This window comes from Lolium perenne, chromosome 2 (genome assembly GCF_019359855.2).
Source record: "Lolium perenne isolate Kyuss_39 chromosome 2, Kyuss_2.0, whole genome shotgun sequence".
Taxonomy (NCBI): Eukaryota; Viridiplantae; Streptophyta; class Magnoliopsida; order Poales; family Poaceae; genus Lolium; species Lolium perenne.
Window position 1 is genome coordinate 27,803,329 of NC_067245.2, and position 22,317 is coordinate 27,825,645.

General features: G+C 44.7%; 3 protein-coding genes and 1 pseudogene across 3 annotated transcripts; 3 read left to right on the forward strand and 1 right to left on the reverse strand.

Annotated features, from left to right (window-relative positions):
• Nucleotides 1–542: 542 nt before the first annotated feature.
• On the forward strand, nt 543–3,152 carry LOC127328319 (probable apyrase 3). The gene is made up of 6 exons (XM_051354926.2): nt 543–776; nt 867–995; nt 1,712–1,768; nt 1,879–1,971; nt 2,065–2,270; nt 2,341–3,152. The coding sequence occupies exons 1-6, from the start codon at nt 543–545 to the stop codon at nt 2,984–2,986; spliced, it is 1,365 nt and encodes a 454-aa protein (XP_051210886.1). The 3' UTR covers nt 2,987–3,152.
• Nucleotides 3,153–7,175: 4,023 nt separating this feature from the next.
• On the forward strand, nt 7,176–10,713 carry LOC127331617 (probable E3 ubiquitin-protein ligase BAH1-like 1). The gene is made up of 6 exons (XM_051357788.2): nt 7,176–7,689; nt 9,041–9,285; nt 9,672–9,923; nt 10,026–10,163; nt 10,238–10,296; nt 10,409–10,713. The coding sequence occupies exons 1-6, from the start codon at nt 7,485–7,487 to the stop codon at nt 10,512–10,514; spliced, it is 1,005 nt and encodes a 334-aa protein (XP_051213748.1). The 5' UTR covers nt 7,176–7,484; the 3' UTR covers nt 10,515–10,713.
• Nucleotides 10,714–10,852: 139 nt separating this feature from the next.
• LOC127331618 (probable E3 ubiquitin-protein ligase BAH1-like 1) lies at nt 10,853–14,665 on the forward strand (annotated as a pseudogene).
• A 535-nt stretch (nt 14,666–15,200) lies between these two features.
• On the reverse strand, nt 15,201–20,239 carry LOC127331619 (putative ubiquitin-like-specific protease 1B). Its single transcript, XM_051357790.1, has 9 exons — nt 19,508–20,239; nt 19,012–19,091; nt 18,823–18,916; nt 18,524–18,622; nt 18,056–18,148; nt 17,839–17,958; nt 16,148–16,248; nt 15,848–15,920; nt 15,201–15,630 (listed from the first exon to the last, which is right to left on the reverse strand). Exons 1-9 carry the CDS (start codon nt 20,030–20,032, stop codon nt 15,568–15,570), a joined length of 1,248 nt encoding a protein of 415 aa, XP_051213750.1. The 5' UTR covers nt 20,033–20,239; the 3' UTR covers nt 15,201–15,567.
• Between the last annotated feature and the right edge of the window lie 2,078 nt (nt 20,240–22,317).

Below are 22,317 nucleotides of genomic sequence, written 5' to 3' on the forward strand. Positions count from 1 at the left end.
AGGGTTGGTTGCCCCTAGAATTGCCTGCGGGGAGCGACCAGGTCAGATCTGGAAACAAAAATCCAGAGTTTTGGCAACAAGATCGGAGCAGGTGGAAAACAAGATTGATCCATGTGTGATCAGATTTGGAACGATGTGGTGTTGCAATGGACAGTGTCCGAGACGCATTGATCACGTGCGCGTGATTTTATATCCACAGTTTTTGCAACGTTAAGCATGGTTGTCCAGCTTTTGTAAACCATTTTTGGTGTTAAAACGAGACGTACATAGAACATGTTATGCACCGAAATCTCGATCCGGTCGTCGGCGCATCTACCTTTTTGTTTTCTTTAATCTTGTGTGTTTGTATGTGTGTGTACGTTGCCATGCTGGATTTATGCTGGCAAGGGACCGAATTGCATAGCAGAAGCTAATTAGGGTGGTGATCAAATGAAGACGCGATCTCGCCTCGGCTCTTTAAAACCAGCCTTCAAAATTGGATTCAGCCGTCGCCAAGCACTTGCCGGTAGATAGCTACTGTACTGTGTCACAGCCTCTAAACAATGGCCGGTGTCGTGCCGCTGCTCCACCTCCTCGTCGCCTCTTTCTCCGCCGTCTTTGCGGAGACGGCGCTCGGACGCAAGGGGGGCGAACCGAAGCAAGCACAGACGCCTGGTCTGGGCAAGTACGTCGTGATCCTCGACGCCGGCAGCACGGGGACGCGAGTGCACGTCTTCAAGTTCGACAACAAGATGGACCTCCTGGAGATCGACAACCAAATCGAGGTCTTCGCAAAGGTATGCATAGAGTGTTTATGTAGTCACACCCTCCCTCACAGGTGACTTCACGCACCCAGTCTTGTAAATCTTTTTGCATGCATGGTGCAGGTGACTCCCGGGCTGAGCTCCTACTCTGGCCGGCCGCAGGAGGCTGCAAAGTCCATGATACCCCTGCTAGACAAGGCCAAGAGCGTTGTGCCCTGGTGGCAAATGAACAGAACTCCCCTCAAACTAGGGGTACGTACGTCAATAAAAGTTTGCCCTCAAGTACAGGCCCATCACGAAAACTGAAAACTGTTTCTGATAGTAAGAGAGAAAACACATTCTGGTGATCAGGCCAGTCTCTATCAAGATACTTAAGCAAGTATATCATGCACACCTATTAGTTAGTTTCAGATCTCGACATGCATTTCAGATCTTAAAAGTAAATTGAATCCCTTGCATATCCGAAAAAAAAAGTCTTTTCTTCCAATGCCGGTTCTCCAAAAGGCTTTGGAAGATGGTTAAAGAGAGGCTCATCATCGCCTCTATCTCCACCACCAAGTGGACTCCGGAGCTATCCATCCTATCTTGGTGGCCTAATATGTCAAACGTGAATGTCCCAAATCGCAAGGCCGTGGCCATCCCTCACCATGCTCATTAACTGGATCAAATGGAATGAGAGGAACGCGAGGGTGTTCGCAACAAATTCGTTTCTACGACGGTGCTTCTAAGCTCCATTAAGAGTGGGGTTAGGCGTTGGGTGGCCACGGGTGCTAAACATTTGAGTAATACTGGGAGAGTAATTCCTTTTGATACCATTGTTTTAATTTCCTAGTCAAACTCCCTCCTTATTTAATGGAAAGAGGTAAATTTTTTGCCTCCGTTTTAAAAAATGGATGTTTAATTAGTTTTAAGATCGAACGTAAATTATTTTCAACCTTGAAGCTGACCTCGTTACATCAAACATGCAGGCCACCGCCGGACTCAGACTTATCGGAGACAAGCAATCAGAGCAGATTCTGCAAGCAGTACGATCGACACACCTTTCTGTCCAACTCACTTTTTGATGATAATTTAGCCATTTGATAAGCCATATATATGTACAACAGCTTGTTGATCGACCTGAATCTGTCTACAGGTCAGAGATGCTGTCCATACCAATAGCAGATTCCAGTACAGCCCAAAGTGGATAAACGTTCTCGAGGGATCTCAGGAAGGATCCTACATGTGGGTACGTACCTGTCCACCCATGTGTGTCTTTCTTGCAAAAGAGCAATACAGACAAGTTTGAGCCCGTGCCCATGACATGAGATTTCTCTGCTAGGTTGGTCTGAACTATCTGCTGGATAGACTGGGAGGAGACTACTGGAAGACGGTAGGCGTGATCGACCTCGGAGGCGGCTCTGTCCAGATGGCGTACGCCGTCTCCGCAAACGCTGCGGCAAATGCTCCGGCGGCGCGCCATGGCCAGGATCCCTACATCACCAAGGAGTACCTCAAGGGAAAAGACTACAACGTCTATGTCCACAGGTTTCTCACATGCCCTTTGCCTGAAAATCTTGATCTCGCATGAAAATGTACTGATGACTTCGGCGCGCAGCTACTTGTACTACGGCAACCTGGCTGCTCGGGTGGAGATCCTCAAGACCAAGAAGGGGCCCTTCAGCTCGTGCATGCAGCGTGGATCCACCGTCAGAAACTACACCTACAACGATGAGGTCTACGACGCGGCGGCGTCACCGGAGGGCGCGGCGTACGGGAGGTGCAGGGAGGAGGTGGCCAGGGCACTCAAGCTGGACGCGCCGTGCCCGGCCAAGAACTGCACCTTCGGCGGTGTGTGGGGCGGCGGAAGCGGCGCCGGGCAGGCCACGCTCTACGCGGCCTCCTTTTTCTACGGCATGGCGACGCAGGTCGGGTGGGTGAAGAAGGACGCCCCGAGCGCGACGTCGAACCCGGCGGCGTTCAGGGCGGCGGCCGAGAAGATCTGCCCACTCAGCGTGGAGGAGGCCAAGGCGGCGTACCCCGGGGTGCGTGAGGTGGACTTCGTTTGCATGGATTTAGTGTACCAGTACACGCTGCTCGCCGACGGGTTCGGGCTCGCGCCGGCGAGGGAGATCACGCTGGTGGACAGGGTGAAGCATGGGGAGTACTTCATGGAGGCCAAGTGGCCGCTCGGGGAAGCCATCGAGGCCGTCGCGCCCAAGAAGCAGCTCTCCCACCACGCCTCGTCTGATCTTCGTGTCTAGAATGTTGCATGATCGCTAGCTATTGATCTGTGCCGCCTGCCGCGGCTACATCTACATGAATTATCTTTACCTGTTTTAGAGAGAAAATTCAGCACTATATCATGGATACACTGGCCCATAGTACTACCTCTGTCTTTTAAAAGATGTCCCAAGTTTGTCAAAATTTTGATGTATCTACCCTGGAAAGTGTCATTTGCTCCCGAGCACCAGTGCTCTCGCCATTAAAAAAATTTAAAATCATGGTTTAAAAGTTTCAAAAAAATATGAAAATAATTCGGCACATAGTTAGTGTTGTATCCCACAAGCATGTAAAATCGTGACTCTAAATTTTTTGTATTATGGGCTACACAAAAATGACAAATCTGATAAAATTTTGAGATTTCAAACATACTTCTACAGATCTACATTTTTGTTATTTTTGTACAGCTCAGGATACAAATTTTTTGGAAGTGATATTTTACAAGTTTGTGGGATAATTCATGAGCTACATTCGAATGTTTTTTTCAATTTTTTATGAAACTCACAAATATGATTTTGAATTTTTTAAACTAACCAGGAGCACTGGAGCTCGGGAGCAAGAAATCTTCATCCGTATCTACCCACACTTTAAACTTTTGATACGTCAGAACTTAGAATTTTTTTTGATATCCTATTATGGACGGAGGGAGTATTTAACTCTACAGTATAAAACGTGTTGGAATCATTAAGAAGCAAACGTGGGAACCGTTCCCTGGCTCCCGTGTGGTCCCCCTGGGCGACATCGGGGATCAACCCTAGTCGCCAAGCACCTCGACCTGGTGGCCTCCCTTGCCGCAGGCCTGGGCCGCGGTTGCGGCAGGCCCAGTGCCGAAGGTGCCGGGGGCTGTTTCGCAGTAGTGAATCACTGGTGGCGGATGGGGACGGCGCCACCAACCATTTGTGCACGGAGGCTGGGGTGGCGATCCCCGGTCGTGCGGCAGCGGCGGCCCCTTGGACATGGTGCCCGTGTGGTGGAACGGTCTCAGGGCGTTCAGGCGGGGCCCTGCTCGTGGTGGCGGCGGCTACCCTTGGGCCGACCATGGGGTGACACGACGGTTGTAGGTCTAGACTCCTGTCTACATCCGCCATCGGTTAGATCATCACCCGGAAGTGCGTGGGGAGGCGGCGTGGTCCAGGCTGCCGGCCTCGCTGCTGTGATGTCATGTTAGGCATCTTGCTCGGAACGGAGATCATCAGGTTGGCCCGAGCGTGTGGTTCCTGCTTTGGCTTGCATCTTCTTCCATCGAAAGGGGTCATCCGGCGAACAGAGGCGTGGGGGGTGCTTGCTCGGCATCAATATAAAGGCAGCGGTCCTAGGGTTACTCTCGCACCAAGACAAAAACGTATGTGTTCATTGATCTGGCCGACGAACTCCACCGGGAGATTCATGCATGGAGATCAGAGTCTAAACTTTAAGGTGAAATCCCAAGGTCTGGCCTTAATTGGTTGTGCCTCACAATGTTCTTGTTGAAGGCATTGTTTTTAGAGAGCGGACTTTCTCCATGGTGAAAACCTATGATCTATGATCAGGACATGCATTGTTTCCTTCCCGGAAGCGTCGCTTTTAGAGAAGATGGATTTCATGTGGTGTCTTGGTGGTGGACAGATGATTGGAACGCGTGTGCTGCCGAAACCTGATGGGGCTGCCTTTGAGGGCTGTTTTCTGCCCGGCACCCCATAGTCCATTAGGGGCTCTTTGGGAGCGCTTTTGGGGCGCCAGTGGAGATGCCCTTAGATCTAGCATCTCCATGAACACCCTTGATAATGTGTCCATGCTTCCCCAGGAACTGATTTTTGCAGAATATGATCAGCATCGGCTGGGTGGAGGATTTTCCTATCTTGTTCGACTTTCCATTCTATTGGTACAAAATTGATCAAATCCAAAACCCACTTTTCTCTAATATTTGATCCTTTTTTTGTGCTTTTTCAATGCCCATTTGGAATTCAGTTGTCACGCCACATTTTCACTTTAGAGCCCGAATTTATTCGCCAAATAATCCCCATCTTTAACATTTCCAAGCCATGCATGATGTCTGGCCAACAAGGAGATGTATTTTGAATGAAGTTTGTATCAATAAGACTCCCCTAGGGTGGTATTTTGCCTTTAATAAAAAAATGCACACAAACTATATTGTTTATCTATTAATCTCTAAGCTTGTTTAACTAACAAGGCTTGACTGAAAAGTTTCAAATCTCTAAACCCCATACCGTCATGATTTTGTGGCCTAATCATTTTTTCCTAAGATATTCAATGTGCTTTTCTTCTGACAACTTCGTCCCCACACTAGAAACCCCTTGTGATTTGTGTCAGATCATCGCAAAGACCAGCTGAGAATTTAAACACGTTCATTGGGTATGTTGCCGAAGACGGATGTCCATGTATTGTACAGTTTTCTACCTTCCTTTGAGAAGCCTTTCTTCGTCTCCAAAGTCCAAAGAAAGCAGCATTTCAGGTTCGGTCTTGACTAGGTACACGCCTCCTTTCATTATCGTGGATAAACGGTCATTGGCCTCCAGGCATTTCCATAGTCGGCGATATAAATTAAGCTGCCCCTCTACTGTAACCGATGAAAATAATTTGACTTTGTTAACTAGTGTAGATTTATTGTAAATGGATCTTTCGTGATGGACACGATCAATGTATACGTTCTTTAATCGTGCTCGTCAACTCGTGCTGCTGTTTTAATTTGTTATCAGCATAGCATGCGGAAGTGCCAGCACCAGTACTACGTTGCTGGCCCTGGCCACATTACACAACCTGATTCGTTTGAATTTAGGCAAGGAAATCGGGAAGGTACAAGCATGCACGGCACCATCTATCACGCCATTGCATTGTACACGAGACAGACCGATCTCCTTATCTGCTATTCTTAATTAACATTTAGAGAAAACTTCTTACCTGATGTACAGTATTGTTTTTTAAAAGTGGGATGGAAAAAAATACTCCTAGCTTAGCTGGTATATCCATCTCCAGCTCATGAGAACATCTTCAGTATCTCGTCCATATCCCGTTATGTATGCATTTTTGATCTAAAATGATCCTTCTCATCCATATCCCTTCCATTAGTAGTGGATAATCTAAATCATGCTCTATACGATCTCTCATACATTTAATAATGTTTATTATTACTAGAGTTGTGTGATATCTAAATCATCATCTATACTCTCTCTGCCTCATGAAACTTGTCGAAGATTTGATTAAATTTAGATGTATCCACATACTTAAATCTAAGATAACCTTCGTGAGCTAGTATATTTTAGTGCTTTCTCTGCTCCATAATTCGTATAGGTCAATTATTACTAGTATAAGCCAAGAAATAAAGGAGCTTAGTGGGGTTTTTTTCTAGCTTTGAGATTAATTATGTAAACAGGCTAGCTAGTATGGCTACCCATATATGTGCTCATAGGGCTAGTGCTGCTAGAAGGAGGTGTCTGTGGATAAATTTTATCCCTACCTTCCTAGAAGATATCCTCGGCCATGAAGGATTGTAACCACCATGTTTAATTATTGAAGCTCCTGATTCACAAAAAGAATAAAAATTCTTATCATGGTTATAATTTAAATTTAAACTAAAACACAACAAAAATATGGAACATTAGGAGAGAGCAATATTTACGTGTAGAGCTGCACGATCTCGACTTTTAAACAATATACTCCAAAAAAGAACGAGCAGCGAGAGACGCTCCGATCTTGCCTGCACGCACGCTCCGATCTTGGCATCTGATGGAGATGGAGCCAGCAGAAGTACAGAAGAAGCATACAAACACAACACTTGCATGAACCGACAGTTTAACTGAATTAGGCGATCGGTTAACTAACACGTCACTCAATCAGTAGCACATTAATTCCACGTTCCACACACGGTATGGCTGCTGATCTACACGTCGCGGTCGTGGCCCTCCAGCAGCGCACGCACTCCAACTCCAACACTGGGAAACGGAGAATCGCACCCTATCCTGATGAGCAATATCCTCATCGAGTCATCGATCGGCATGCATCGTGAGACGGCAGAAAAGACAGGGAAAAACGACGCGAACCAAAACGAAAACGAGCGGAGCCCCGCGACCACGACCGCACGCAGGGAACACCCCGTCGTCTCGTCATGGAACCATTTGGCTTATACTTTCCCCTCCCGTCGCCCGTCGGCCATCGCCTCGGGGCTATATATGCCCGCCCGTTTGCCATCGCAAAAAGGCTCTGTTTCTCAATGTGTTGCTAATAATCTTCTTCTTCCTCCTCCCTCTCTCTCTCAATTCACGTGAGCCAAACGCTGCAGGTTCACACGATTCTTGCACCCCTCACTTTGTTTCCGTCCGTGAGCACGTGACTCCCCTCCTTTTCGTGCTTGATCCGTCCAACGCTGCCCATCTCTTCCTCAACCTGCCAGAATTTGGGAATTCACTGGAAAATCCGAGCTAGCTTGGCTCTATTCTGCATTGGTGATCTTGCCGCACGGCGGAATTAGCCAGCCGGCCGGCCATGAAGTTCACCAAGAAGTACGAGACGTACATGCGGGGAATCAGGATGGAGGAGGAGCTCCCCGGCGTGGGGCTCAAGCGCCTCAAGAAGATGCTCAAGAAATGCCGCTCCGAGCTCGCCTCGCACCACCAAACGGCATCTTCCGCCACCGCCGCCACCACCACCGACGCTCCCGGCGGTGTCCGCTGCGCCGGCCATTGCTCAGGTAAAAACCACCACCATTTCGTTTTCTTTTCTTCATTTCATTGTGCCAATTTTGGCCCGCACTTCAGAGCCTACTGCTCCATCTGGAATCTTACCCGGAGTTCTATTTTCCCGTCTTTCTGAATAAGGTTCGCTAGTGGATTCTTCCTATGAAAAAAACAAACCTTGCTTCGGGCTCTGATCAGCTTGACAAATTCTGCATGCAACTATGCAAACCTGTGCGGCCTTGCTATCTGGAATTATTTCCCGGTTTTCTTTCTATTTGTGAATAAGGTCGCTAGTGGATTCCTCCTCTGGCAAAATGACAAAACTAGGAGAGAATTAGAACCGGTCACTATCAGCGCAAATTTTTTTGCATTTTACTAATTCAGTCTGCGACCAGCTTGACAAATTCTGGATGGAATCTGTACGTTCTAGCTACAGCCGTGGCTTTGGTATTTTCTACAAGTCCACATGTACATGTTACCAGGCCCACCTGTTTTATTTCAATTAGCTCGTTCAAGGTTTTTTTCAGCTAACGGCGCTAATCCATGATAACTTTTCAGGGATAGATACATGCAAAGAATCAAACGAACCAATGTAGGGATTCATTGTTCGCTCAGGGAGATCCCCTCGAATTTAGAAAATACATATTTTTCACAATCTGGTTCAAATTTTCTCTTAACGTTTGGTCTAGCAAAGAAAAACATCGGTTGTGCATAGATCGAGAAATTAAGGCTCAGCCATCGTTTTAGTTGACAAAGCTGCATGCTAGCATGTTGTACTGTCAACTAAAAACACAAGATCAACTAGGAGAGGAGCCCCCGAGTCATTCGATTAAGGTGTCATAGACTCGATTATATGCTGTAAAATAAAACAGAGTAGTAGTTAAATTCCGCACACAGATCGGCATGGAGGCGGCACTGTGCTACCATTACAGGTCCAAGAACCTGCTATCAGTTCAAACTGACTACTCTTAGAGATGGCTTCACGCAATAAATTATATGCTGCTTACTTCACATCTCTAGGCACAGCTAACAAATTAAAAATGTTCGTATTAGTAAAGTCCCTTAATCAATTCTATAGCTATATGGTCAACTCTGATGTGCTCATAGGCTTAGCAAGGAGCTTGCTGTGATTGGTGCAAACTGTGCCTCACACTCCAATTTCAATTCTATAATGAGCCCCAGAAGTTGCCTGCTTCGATTTTGGGGCAATTGTTTTTGTAAAGACTGCAAAGTGAAAACAAAGGGAGAACAAACCATGGAGTCATGGACGGCTCAGATGGCATTGTGAATACTCTAGTTCAAGTGGTGTATATATTACCTTTCATGGTTGGTTATTAGTTGACAAATTATTGATAAAATGTGCAGTATGTGATGGGAGTTTCTTTCCATCCCTTCTCGACGAGATGTCAGCCGTTGTTGGCTGCTTCAACGAGAAGGCCAAGAAGCTTCTTGAACTACACTTGGCATCAGGTTTCAAGAAATATGCCATGTGGTTCACCAACAGATGTCACAAGGGCCATGGGCAATTGATACAGCAGGGCAAAGACTTGGTTACATATGCCATTATAAACGCTGTGGCAATGAGGAAAATTCTAAAGAAGTATGACAAGGTATGACCTTACACTCAAATAGTCTTGCCTTTTCTTTTGAAGTAAAAAAACACAAATATTTAAGTGCTCGATACAGTATTGACAAAAAGAAAGAAACGATATGCTCCTGCATTAAAGGGGAAAAGCATATATGTTAATTTAAAGCATTCTATGCTTAAATAGGCAAATTTCAGAAGCCCTAGACGTCAATGCATATAGGAATCCCACGGAATATACTCAAGAAGGTATGATGGTATGTTTGAACTGTATTATCTTATTTCTAGGTAGTTTATTAACCAGAAACGAGAATAAAGCTATTGAATGTTAAGTGGCTTTGCATTTCAGATAATAATAGTTGGATATCAGGGAGTAATTAAAAAGAATGACCAGAAGCATCTACTTTGCAGATACATTATTCGAAGCAAGGGCAGGAGTTCAAAGCTCAAGCCCAAAGCCTGCACATTGAGATACTTCAGTCCCCATGGCTGTCTGAGCTAATGGCTTTCTACATGAACCTGAGAAGGAGCAAGAAGAACGAGGCTGGGATGGAGCTCTTTCGTGACTGTACGCTCACATTTGACAATGACCAGCCTACGCTTTCATGCAACCTCTTTGACTCTATGCGCGTTGACATTAGCTTGACGTGTTCAATTTGCTTGGTTAGTTTGCACTTCTGACATCTAAGCCAAGCTCTATTTGCCCTTGCAAATTTTCTTACTCAGCACACCAATATAAACTAGGTAATTTCTTAATTTTTGCAGGACACAATGTTTGACCCCGTCTCTCTCTCCTGTGGCCACATATTTTGCTACTTGTGCTGTTGTTCTGCTGCATCGGTAACGATTGTTGATGGGCTGAAGTCTGCACATCACAAATCAAAGTGCCCTTTGTGCCGACAGGTATAAATAATTCCATCAATTCAGTGGACAGATGTTTGTGGACGACTAACCGACGACCTAATTTCCAATATCAGGCTGGGGTCTTTCCTAATTCGGTACACTTGGATGAGCTGAACATGTTACTAAGCTATAGGTAAGCGAACACCCTAACTGTTCTCAGAGAACAGAGATATGACAGCAAAAAATTACACTTTTCTTTCTCTTGTGATTGGTTTATTAGAGTTGAATTGTTGAACTATCGACAGTTGCCCAGAGTACTGGGAGAAGAGAATGCAGCTGGAGCGAGTTGAGCGTGTTCGCCTGGCGAAGGAGCATTGGGAGTCCCAATGCAGAGCATTCTTGGGCATCTGATGGAACTTGTTGTCTAATGGTAGAAATGGGATTTCCCATCATTGTTGGTTTTGATCTATCCTGCTGAAATGAATTGATTTGTAAATGCGAGGTCACTTAAATGGGAGTAAAATTATGGTGACCAACCGAATATACTTGTAAATATATTTATATTTAATCCAGCCTATTTGGTTGGTTTGGGTTTGCCATTTTTCACCAACGATCTAGGTCTGCTATCCGGAGGAGAGGCACCTCCTCTAACTTGTAGATGGTCTCCAATGTTATTCAACGGAGCATCTTGCATGTTTCCACCAGTTCTATCTTGCATCTTTCATGAACTTGAGCATGAACATACCACAATCCCATCTATTACAAAGAGGTTCAGCGTCAAACAAATCCATGTCTACTCATTGCTGAAGTACAACACAGAATTTCAGGTAGATAATAATCGGGCGTTGAAGCTGCCCTTCTAGCTGTAACCGATGAAAAACATTTGACATTGTTAACTAGGGTAGATTTATTGTAAATCGATATCTTGCGTGATCGACACAGTCAAAGTATATGTTGTTTACTCGTGCTCGTCAACTTGCGCTGCTGTTTTAATTTCTTATATCAGCGTAGCATGCTGAGGTGCCAGCGCCAGTAGCACGTTGCCGGCCATGACCACATTACACACCTGATTCGTCTGAATTTAGGCAAGTAAATCGGGAAGGTACAAGCATCCACGGCACCATCTATCATACCATTGCATTGTACACGAGACAGACCTCCTCATGATCTCATCTGCTATTCTGAATTTATTAACATCGGAGAAAACTTCTTATCTGATGTACAGTATAAGAACCAAGCTAGCTTGGCTCATTTCTGCTTTGGTGACCTTGCCACCGGTGGAATCAGCCGGCCGGCCGGCCGGCCGGCAATGAAGTCCACGAAGAAGTACGAGACGTACATGAGGGGGGTCAGGGTGGAGGAGGAGCTCCCCGGCGTGGGGCTCAAACGCCTCAAGAGGATGCTCAAAAAATGCCGCTCCGAGCCCAGCTCCCACCACGAAACGGCAGCCTCCTCCTCGGCCGCCGGCAGCGTCCGGTGCGCCGGCCACTGCTCAGGTAAAAACCACGGCCATATCGGCTTCATTCTGTCACTATTTTTGTGGTGGCGTACGTTATAAGTTTGTTATTTGTTTCCACTATAAATAATCCACCAAAAAATGGTTCTTGATTTGCTTCTGCCAGTTTTGGCTCGCACTTTGGAGCCTCCTGCTTTCTCGGATCTTTCCCGGTGTATCCATTCTTTTTTTCTGAATAAGAGGCCCCTAGTGGTTTCCCCCCCCCCCCCCCCCCCCCTGGCAAAATGACAAACCTAGAAGAGAATTAGAATCGGTCGTTGTCAGTGTCAATATTCTTGCATTTTACTTTCTCATCATCTTGACAAATTCCGCATGCAACGCGTGTGCGGCCTAGCTACACCGTGGTTTTGGGATTCTACAGGTGATCCTTGCTGGCAAAATCCACCTGTATATTTTACCAGGCCCACTTGCCTTTCTTCAGCTATGATAACTTCTCGCAGATAGATACATACATAGAGTCAAAGCCATTAACGACGTGGGGATTCATATATAGTTTATAAAATAAAATAATTTATGTTGGGATTCATTCTGTCAAAGGAAAAAAAGACTAATGTGGGTATTCATGGTTTGCTCACGCAGATGCCCCTAGAATTTAGAGAAATGGTTTTTCACCACCAGTTTCAGTTTTTCTGTTAACATTTGCTCTAGCGGAAACATAGGTTATGCACCGATCAAGAAAGACTCAAGCATTCACAAAGCTGCACACATGCATGCAAAGACCAACTCAGAGAGGAGCCCCTGAGTTGAATAAAACTAGACAAACAGTGGGAGGAACCACTGTGGTACCTGATTAAGAGAGCGGTGGGTTTGCACTCGGGCTAGCCAGTAAGCCCCCAAGTCTCTCTCTTCACTAGAATAAGGTGTGATATATTTGGTTCTACCCGTAAAATAAACCAGAGTGGTTAAATTTTGCCCACAGATCGACATGGAGGCAGCACGGCGCTACAACTACAGGGCCAAACCTACTATTAGTTCAAAGTGGATACACCTAGAGATGGCTTCAGCAATAAACTATGGAGTGCTATTTTACATATCTAGGCACAGCTAACAAATTGAAAATGTTCATGTTGATAAGAGTCAAAGTACTGAACGTGGTGGCATCTATTAGTAAAGTCGCTTAAACAACTCTATAACTAAGGGAACCAACCAGTATAGAGTCAAATGCGCTATGTTAATAGGTTTAACAAGGAGCTTACTGCGATTGGTGCCTCTGTGCCTTTCACTCCAAATCTCTATTCTACTTTGGGGCATTTTTTTCCGTAAAGACTGCAAAGTGCCGACAAAAGAAAGAATAATCCATGGACGGTTCGACTGGCATTGAGAATACTCTAGTTCAAGTGGTGTTTATATTACCTTTCATGGTTTGTTACTTGACAATGTATTAATAAATATGCAGTATGTGATGGGAGTTTCTTCCCGTCCCTTTTCGGTGAGATGTCAGCCGTTGTTGGCTGCTTCAACGAGAAGGCCAAGAAGCTTCTTGAACTACACTTGGCGTCAGGTTTCAAGAAATATGCCATGTGTCACCAAGACACCAACAGGTGTCACAAGAGCCATGGGAAACTGATATAGCAAGGCAAAGACTTGGTTTCATATGCAATCATAAACGCTGTGGCCATGAGAAAAATCCTAAAGAAGTATGACAAGGTATGGCCATGGACTTAGATGGGCCTGCCTTTTCTTTAAAAGTGAAATACATTAACATTTAATTTCTCGATACAATAATAATAAAAAGGAAAGGGAAAAAACTAGATACTCCTGCGTTAGAGGGGAAAAGCATATGTGTTTAATGCATTCTAGGCTTAAACAAGCAAATTTCAGTGAAGTCTTAGATGCCAATGCATATAGGAATCACATGGACTATACTCAAGAGGGTATGATGGTATATTTGAACTGCATTATCATATTTCTATTGAGTTCATTAACCAGAAAGGGGAATGAAACTATCGAACTTGTAACTGCCATTGCATTTCAGATAATGAAAGTTTGTAATAAGTAATTTAAAACAATGAGCAACTACCTTTCGCAGATACATTATTCGAAGCAAGGGCAGGAGTTCAAAGCTCAAGCCCAGAGCCTGCACATTGAGATACTTCAGTCCCCATGGCTGTCTGAGCTTATGGCTTTCTACATGAACCTGAGAAGGAGCAAGAACAATGAGGCTGCGATGGAGCTCTTTGGCGACTGTTTGCTCACATTTGACGATGACCAGCCTACGCTCTCATGCAACCTCTTTGACTCTATGCGCGTAGACATTAGCTTGACATGTTCAATTTGCTTGGTCAGTATGCACTTCTGACATCTAAGCCAAGATCTATTTAGCCTTGCAAATTCTCTTACTCAGTACACCACATAAACTAGGTGATTTCTTTATTTTTGTAGGACACGATGTTTGATCCGGTCTCTCTCTCCTGTGGACACATATTTTGCTACTTGTGCTGTTGTTCTGCTGCATCGGTGACAATTGTTGATGGGCTGAAGTCTGCAGAACATAGATCAAAGTGCCCTTTGTGCCGACAGGTATAAATACGTCCATCTGTTCTGTGGACACATGTATGTGGGTGACTTGCTGACTGACCTAATTTCCAATTTCAGGCTGGGGTGTTTCCTAATGCTATACACTTGGATGAGCTGAACATGTTACTAAGCTATAGGTAAGTGTACACCCTAACTAGCTCTCAGTGAGCAGAGGTATGACAGAAGAAAGGAACAATTTCTGTTTCTTGTGATTAGTTTATTAGCATTGAATTGTTGAACTATCGACAGTTGTCCAGAGTACTGGGAGAAGAGAATGCAGATGGAGCGTGTTGAGCGTGTTCGCTTGGCTAAGGAGCATTGGGAGTCCCAATGCAGAGCATTCTTGGGCATCTGATGGAACTTATACTATTGATAAAAATGGGATTTCCCGTCGTTGTTGGTCAGATCTCGCTTTGTCACAACTCCTTGAGCAATAAATTTCGATCTATCCTGCTGAAATGAATTGGTTTGTAAATGGGAGATCACTTTTGTGCACCTTGATGTAAAATGGGGGTAAATTTGTAGTTACTATCTACTCCCTCCGTTCTTTTTTAATTGACTCAGATTTAATACAACTTTATACTAAATTTGAGTCAATTAAAAAGGAACGGAGGGAGTAGGTAGAATTGCAGATATATTTATATTCAACCCGGCCTATTTATCTAGATCTTCCTTTCTGAGTGACAGGATTATCTAGGCCTTCCATTTATTTATTTAGTTATTTATTGTACAGTCACTAAACAGCTAATACTGCCAGAAGCATAGCCTATTTCTATTCCAAATAGGAAGTTTCTACTATTTTTTTAGTTTTTTTATTCGTAAATTAGTAAGTGGATTCGCCTACTCTTTATTATAATAAAAATAACATTTCAGAATGTAAAATATGAAAGTTTTATCTTGATCATTTATCAACCCTTTTATGTGCATCATGCTGTAGGGATAACATATCGATGTTAGTTTCCCTCTAGTACACCATTTGTGGATGTTGCAATAACGATCAAGACGAACATTGTAACCGCAGAACATCATTATCTGATTAAATTTTCACGACAGTACATGCAATATTTAGATAATGGAATAAGGCTATAAGAGGAATAATTCATGCCGGCCTTGTACTGTCTTGAGTTCCAGATTACAATTGCTGATACATGGTATTGGGGGGAGCAGAGCACTCTACCTCTAAACAAGTCTTATTATCTTCCCTATATATATCTCTTCTCCATCCTTCCTATTCTATCAAAATCAGATCCTAGATGAATATGAATTAGAGATTTTACAAAACTGTGGTGGCATGGTGATTTACTCTTAGAGCTTAATCACCACGACCCTAGTTGACAACAGAGATAGTTCCTCACATCTTTTCCAGCGGAATGCAAGAAGAATACCTGACATGGTAAAATGTCTAGATGTTGATCATGAAGGGCCTGTTCCTTACTCAGCTTTTAATCTCAGGATCTCCTTTGCTGTCCGCTTCCTAAAATATTCCATGTCTTCCTGCAAAGAGTAATTGATTACTCAAATCAAACTACATAGTACCAGGTAGACGTTAATGCCCACTATATATGGGTGTGCGATAGAGATTAAGCCTCATGTCAGCATGCTGGGCCTGATCTAGGAATCCTCGAGCTCGCAGACATTCAAGCACCTCCAAAGAGACACCAGTCAAGCATATTTACTAAGTTGAAAGTCAGAAGGCGCCTATTATACCCACCTGACTAAAAGATGGACTGACACCTCGGCTGTGGAAATCGATGAACTTGAGCATGAACATACCGCAATCCCATCTATTACAAAACAAGTTCAGTGTCAAACAAATCCATATCTACTCGCTGCGGAAGCACAACTGAGATTTTCAGCTAGAGAATAATCCGGTGTTGAAAATGCAGCCATGCACTGAGTGTCTGGTGATAATTAGCAGGTCATATGAGTTGTTTGCCACAACCAGAAGAAAACTCTTATTCCTCAAGTCACAGCTGAATTTAAACCTTTAGGCAGTGGAAAGAAAGTTTACCCATTATGTTGCATACGAAGAGGAACTGATACGTCCTGCCAAGAACTAACGTCTAACTCTATGTTACTCTTGTCCTTCACTTCATCCATAATATATGTAGCCTGACAGAAACAGAAAAACATAACTCCACTTTAACAAATATTGAAATAATTAGCAATATTAAAAAACGACAATTGCAATAGGGGTGGGCACAAAGCTCGAGGCTCGGCTCGGGCTCGACAAGGCTCGGCTCGGGCTCGGCTTGGCTCGAAGGGTGGACAAGCCAAGCCCAAACCTTTCGATCGAGGCTCGAGGCTCGACAAGCCCGCTCGATGAAGCTCGCAAGCCGGATCGAAGGCTCGATGCAAAAAAAAAAAAAGCATTACCCTTACTAATAATTTACAATTGTAATCAACAATTGCCTCTCATATTAGATAACTTGGTTTGCATGTTAGGTGAACAACCGTGTAGTGCGCCAACATTAGTTACTAGCTTTGTTCTAATCTGATCAAGCTAATGTCATGTGTATGTCTAACAGATAAATCTAACGTCCCGCTACCTCTTCTAACAGTTTGTGGTATTGGAATGGACATGAAACTGCAGCATAGAAAATCCATCGAGGTCATCGAAAAGAAACTCTATCCCACTGCTTTCTTCATCGTCCCGCACAGCCTCATCCTCTCTCTCCCATCAATTTAATTTTCTGATTGTTGCCTAAAGCAATAATCCCGGCTGCCCTCAAGGAACTGCCTGCGGCCCTGCGGGAAGCGCCGAAGACCGAAGAGGATCACAAGCAGGCGAGCAGGCGACTGACCCCCGTTGCGCGAGGCGCATCTGAGGGAACCGGGAGGAGCAAGCAGCGGAGGGGCAGCGCTGCAGGCGGTAGAGACAGTCATGGGAGGAAGAAATGGGGGAGTGGCCAGGTGGGCGCGCGTGGCGGCGGTCGGCGGTGACCGACGCTAACCCCATGGGGCAGCTAGCGAGCAGGAGGGATGGGCGGGAGAAGGGAGAAGGTAGGAAATCGCACCATGCGAGGGAAGCAGACTGGGATGCTGAGATGTGGCGGCCGGCTCGTGAGCCTTCCAGGCCGAGCTACAAGCTTGTCGAGCCGAGCCTCGAGCCCGCTTTTTCAGAAATTTTTAGTAGCAAGCCGAGCCAGGCTTAGCTCAAAATTTCACGAGCCTGTCCGAGCCGAGCCTCGAGCCGGCTCGGCTCGATTCCACCCCTAAATTGCAACCTATGGATATATTTTAAATTGATAAGTAATAATGTTAATTTTCTGCTTGGTATGTTTAACATGCAGACATCTTAAATGATGAAGGATAAAAGATAACTCTGAAGAACATAGGTTTATAAGATACACTAAAATCATGGAATTAACACATATCTTTATATATATCGCACAGCTAATCATGTGAATGACACACATACATAAGTCATACCATAATAGTGCTCTTTTTACTACTATATATATATACTAGCTAGTTCTGCCATCCAAATGGAGAAATCAAATTATGCGTACCACATGATTTGAGACGGTCACCTCAAGTTTTCATAATCACTGGACTGTTCAGGAACCATTTTCTCACAAGTCATGAGACAAGTAACTGGAGGCTATATTTATACCTCTTGGCTCCCTAAAATAGTACTTGTAGTCTAAGACATCATCTAAGCGGATGGTAATTTATTTCTAAGACATCGGTTAAGCCTACCAGTATTCTCAGAACATCAAAGTCCATGACACCAAAAGAATCAAGATATTGATAAGTTTTTTCCTTCATGTTAATAACTGCCAAGCACCAATGTAAATCTCTGTGAATTGGAATAAATATCTGCACACGAAATTCTGAATGTAAGTTGATCGTGAGAAATGAACATGTAAAAGAGAAAATATTAGTAACAACAGAAGTGGATCCCGTAGCAACTTACTTTATCACAGTCCAGAAGCTCATAACCCAACTTGTTGAGGGTTGTCCATCTTCTGACAGATTCATAGTCATAACCAGTTTTTCCACCAGCAAGCTGAACAAGAATTCAGAAAGTCATGAAGTGTTCACTCTTCAGTGCAAGCTTCATGTTAAAGATCATGACAGGAGATCTAACAATAAAGGTTATTAACACATAGTCAAATAGCAAGGGGATCTGACAAGTGAAAATTAGAAATGGAATGTTGACCCTTATTGGAAGAAGAAGAACAGCATACAACATTTATATATAGAATAACAAGTACCACAAATGCATTGTAATTAACAAGGGGTCATAAAATTACGTAACCATGAGGTATGGATAAACAGGTCAAGGAGACTAGCCATGTAGCTAAGGTGGTCAAGCCAAGACTGGATACCCTTACCATAGAACTTTGATCGGCAGAAAGACAAAGAATGCAGATCAGCTAACCTTCTTATAGAAGAATGTGTTAAAGAAATGGCATTTTAAAAATCTTGTGGGTTCTTCTTTTGCCCTCTTCTTTAACAATTCTAGGTACAAATTGATGACCTGAAAGGGGTGAAAATAGGATACAAGATAAAGCCTTCGAACATTAAAAAAAAGGTGTACCCAGTGCTGAAAGCTCCCTCACATTGTGGGGTCTGGGGAAGGGTATTTCTTCAGTTCATAAAAAAAAGGTAACATCATTTAAGCATATTCTTCAGTACGTTTTTCCTTAATGAAATAATTTCTTCAGTTTGGATATTCACCTCGTCGTTTAACCAACCACGAGGCCTCAAGCACCATAGTTTCTCTCTGGTAATCTCGATATTTGAAGGCTCATGCTGTACTAATATTTCTTTACTGCAAACAGAAGAGGGATAATGCTTAATGGTGCTAACAAGATAAGAGCAGAAGTATTGAATAAAATTCACTAAGCATGATTGCCAAGTGTGTACCTGTGACCACTACCATACAAATAGTTGTGTACTAAACTTTCTTCTTCATTTGTGAGAGCTGTAAATAATTCAGGCAGATCCTGAAAATGACAAGTACAAACTATGTGACTTATATGTGAAAAGCTGTTGAAAAAAGTCACAGCGGACAGGTTAATCGACAATGCACTAATTGATCCATTTAACATAGCTAGAGTACAAAAGCAGAGCTAACCCCTCTAAACATCTTTTTTCTTTGAGGAACTCAAAAGCATTCACCTTTGATACAGAGATCACAGCATCGAACAAAAAAAATAGCCATCCAAAGAAAAATTCTACTAGTTATATGGGTGAATTCACTCTGGCTAACAAGTTCACAAACAGCTATTTAAAGAGCTACTTCTACGAGTCATCACAGTAAACGCCATTAAGGCCAACGCAGGTGCATTAACCATTTCACCACAGCGAACCATGTTAATTTCTTCTTATGCCATGACCCATGAGATTGAAATGGTGTTACCTCTTTGGGCTTATAGCTCGGCACCTCCTCCGATCTAATGTTGGTCCAATCGCCAATACCCCTCCTGGCCGCATCAGCCTTGTCCGCTTGAACCTGATTGGCACTGAGATCTCCCACCTCCCGCAACCCCTCGACAGCTTTCTTGTATACCCTCGAGGCCCGCGACAAGGTGCAGCCCATGTTTTTCAAGGAGAAGGAGGCCTTCCGGCGGCGGCAGGAGGCCGATGCGACGCCCGCGAGGACGTGACGGAGGGCGAATGAGCCGAGGGCGAGGAATTGGCGGAGGTCGACAACGCGCCTGCTGCGTCGGCGGGGGCTGGGGGCGGGGCGACTGGCGCCGTCGGTGCGGCGCTTGCGGGGGCGGTGGAGCGCGGTGGTGAGGGCGAAGCGGAGGCTGAAGGGACGGACGGCGAGCAAGTGACTGGGGCCGGGAAGGCGGCGGCGGTAAGTCGGGGACTTGGTCCAGTGAGCGCCGCCGATGGGCCGCTTGCCGCCGCCGCGGTGGGCTGCGGGAGCACGGGGCATAGGATGTTCTTGCGGGGGAGCGAAAAATCCTAGCTAGGGCGGCGGAGGCCGGCGGCGGTACAGCTGGGGTTTGGGGAGGCAGATGAGCAGGCGGCGCCACCGGATTTGAAATTGGGAACACGATCCGGCGGCGAGATCCCCTAGCCGGCACCAATTCGATGTCGGATGGTAAATTGACGACGGATTTGTCCTTTCTTTTTCGAAAACGGCCAAAACGACCAAATTATCGATGTGTTTCATATGGTTTAGACGAGACAGCCTTTCTTTAGGGTTAGACTACATCAAGTGAGTTTGTACTGTGAGAAAAATAATCATAATTGGGAACATGGTTTACATAAACTAAGACATAGTTTGGAACATGGTTTTCACAAACTAACACATAGTTTGAACCATGGTTGACACAAATTAAAATATTGGAAAATGAGGAAACCTAACTAGTGTTGGCATCGTAGATTTCGTGTGTTTGCTGCCAAGAAAGAACACTTCCAGGCACTCTCAGTCACCCAAACTGAAAAATCCAGCTGGTGATGATAGCCTAGTTGATCCTTTCGAGAAAGAACATCCAAAAACATACGTGCGTATTTTCGCAGCGCGTCTTGATGACCCACAAGTATAGGGGTGTATCGTAGTACTTTCGATAAATAAAAGTGTCGAACCCAACGAGGAGCAGAAGGTGTTAACAAGCAGTTTCGATGAAGGATTCACCGTAAATGCTCACAGACAAGTTTTCAGGGGGTTTTGATATAGCAGATAAATAAATTACAAGTAAGTAAAATGCGAGAGTAATAATTGCAGCGAGTGGCCAATCCTTTTTAGCACAAAGGACAAGCCGGTTTGTTTACTTATGATGACCAAACGTTCTTGAGGACACACGGGAATTTAGTCTAGTGCTTTCGCTTCATATAGTTGATTAATCTTCATTGTTTTGATAAGTGTTGTGTGGATGAACCTATGCTAATGCACCACCATTCCTAGGACTAATACATACTTGTGATTAAATCCCTTGCAAGCATCCGCAAATACAAGAAAGTAATTAAGATAAATCTAACCACAGCCTTAAATTCTGAGATCCTGCTATCCCTCATGCATCGATATACCAACGGGGGTTCAGGTTGCTGTCACTCCGGCAACCCCACAATTGGCAAACGAATACAAGATGCATTCCCCTAGGCCCATAAAGGTGAAGTATCATGTAGTCGACGTTCACATGACACCACTAGAAGAATAACACCACAACTTAAATATCAAACCATTAAATATTACTCAACATAGTTCACTACTAACATTTAGACTTCACCCATGTCCTCAAGAACTAAACGAACTACTCACAAGACATCATATGGAACATGATCAGAGGTGATATGATGATGATTAACAATCTGAACATAAATCTTGGTTCAATGGTTTCACTCAATAGCATCAATAACAAGGAGTAATCAACACCAGGAGAGTTTCCCCTATGAAATAATCAAGATTCAACCCTAGATGTTACAGCGGAGACGAGGTGCAGCGGTGGAGATGATGGTGTCGGCGGTGGAGATGATGTTGATGATGATCCCAATGAAGTCCAGCTCGATGACGGTGACGATGGCGACGATTTCCCCCTCCGGGAGGGAATTTCCCCGGCAGATTTCAGCCTGCCGGAGAGCTCTTTTCTCTCTGGTGTTTTTCCGCCCCGCAGAGGCGGCTGTGACTATCCTCGATGATTCCCCCGCACCTTAGGGTTTTTGGGAGATGAAGTACGCGAAAGGGCGATGGCCGAGGGGGGTCGTGGGCCCCCTCCCCACATGGCGGCGCGCCAGGCCTGGTGGTCGCGCCGGCCTATGGGGAGGGCCCATGGTGGCCCTCCTCGGCCTCCCCTTCTGGCCGGCTCCGTCATTTGGAAAAATAGGAGCTTCGGTATATTTTCCGTTAATTGTTGATCTTCAGAAATATTGTATCCTGACGGTGCTTTTTCCAGCAGAATCCTGACTCCGGTGAGTAATTCTCCAATAATCATGAAACATGCAAAATAGGTGAAATAACATAAGTATCATCTCTAAATATGAAATATATCAATGAATAACAGTAAATTATGATATAAAATAGTGATGCAAAATGGACGTATCACGTCTTGTCGAACACATTGACGCTCATATCCCCCTCGCCTAGGTAGGAGAATGTGAGCACGCAGCCGGCTTCGAGGTCGTGGTAGCGCGCGAACTTCTCCCAGCCGGTGTGGAGGTACATCTTGCCGCGCCCGTCGAAGAGCACGTCCACCGGCCACCGGCAGCAATCGCAGGCAG

Excerpts from the sequence above, each read along its gene's own strand:
- LOC127328319 (XM_051354926.2), top strand. The coding sequence starts at position 543 with ATGGCCGGTGTCGTGCCGCTGCTCCACCTCCTCGTCGCCTCTTTCTCC. Across the intron at positions 777-866 it reads AAATCGAGGTCTTCGCAAAG|GTGACTCCCGGGCTGAGCTC; the intron begins GTATGCATAGAG and ends TGCATGGTGCAG. Across the intron at positions 996-1,711 it reads GAACTCCCCTCAAACTAGGG|GCCACCGCCGGACTCAGACT; the intron begins GTACGTACGTCA and ends TCAAACATGCAG.
- LOC127331617 (XM_051357788.2), top strand. The coding sequence starts at position 7,485 with ATGAAGTTCACCAAGAAGTACGAGACGTACATGCGGGGAATCAGGATG. Across the intron at positions 9,286-9,671 it reads TTCTAAAGAAGTATGACAAG|ATACATTATTCGAAGCAAGG; the intron begins GTATGACCTTAC and ends TCTACTTTGCAG. Across the intron at positions 9,924-10,025 it reads TGACGTGTTCAATTTGCTTG|GACACAATGTTTGACCCCGT; the intron begins GTTAGTTTGCAC and ends TAATTTTTGCAG.
- LOC127331619 (XM_051357790.1), bottom strand. The coding sequence starts at position 20,032 with ATGCCCCGTGCTCCCGCAGCCCACCGCGGCGGCGGCAAGCGGCCCATC. Across the intron at positions 15,921-16,147 it reads CTTCGTATGCAACATAATGG|ATGGGATTGCGGTATGTTCA; the intron begins GTAAACTTTCTT and ends GTTTTGTAATAG. Across the intron at positions 15,631-15,847 it reads TCAGTCCATCTTTTAGTCAG|GAAGACATGGAATATTTTAG; the intron begins GTGGGTATAATA and ends TACTCTTTGCAG.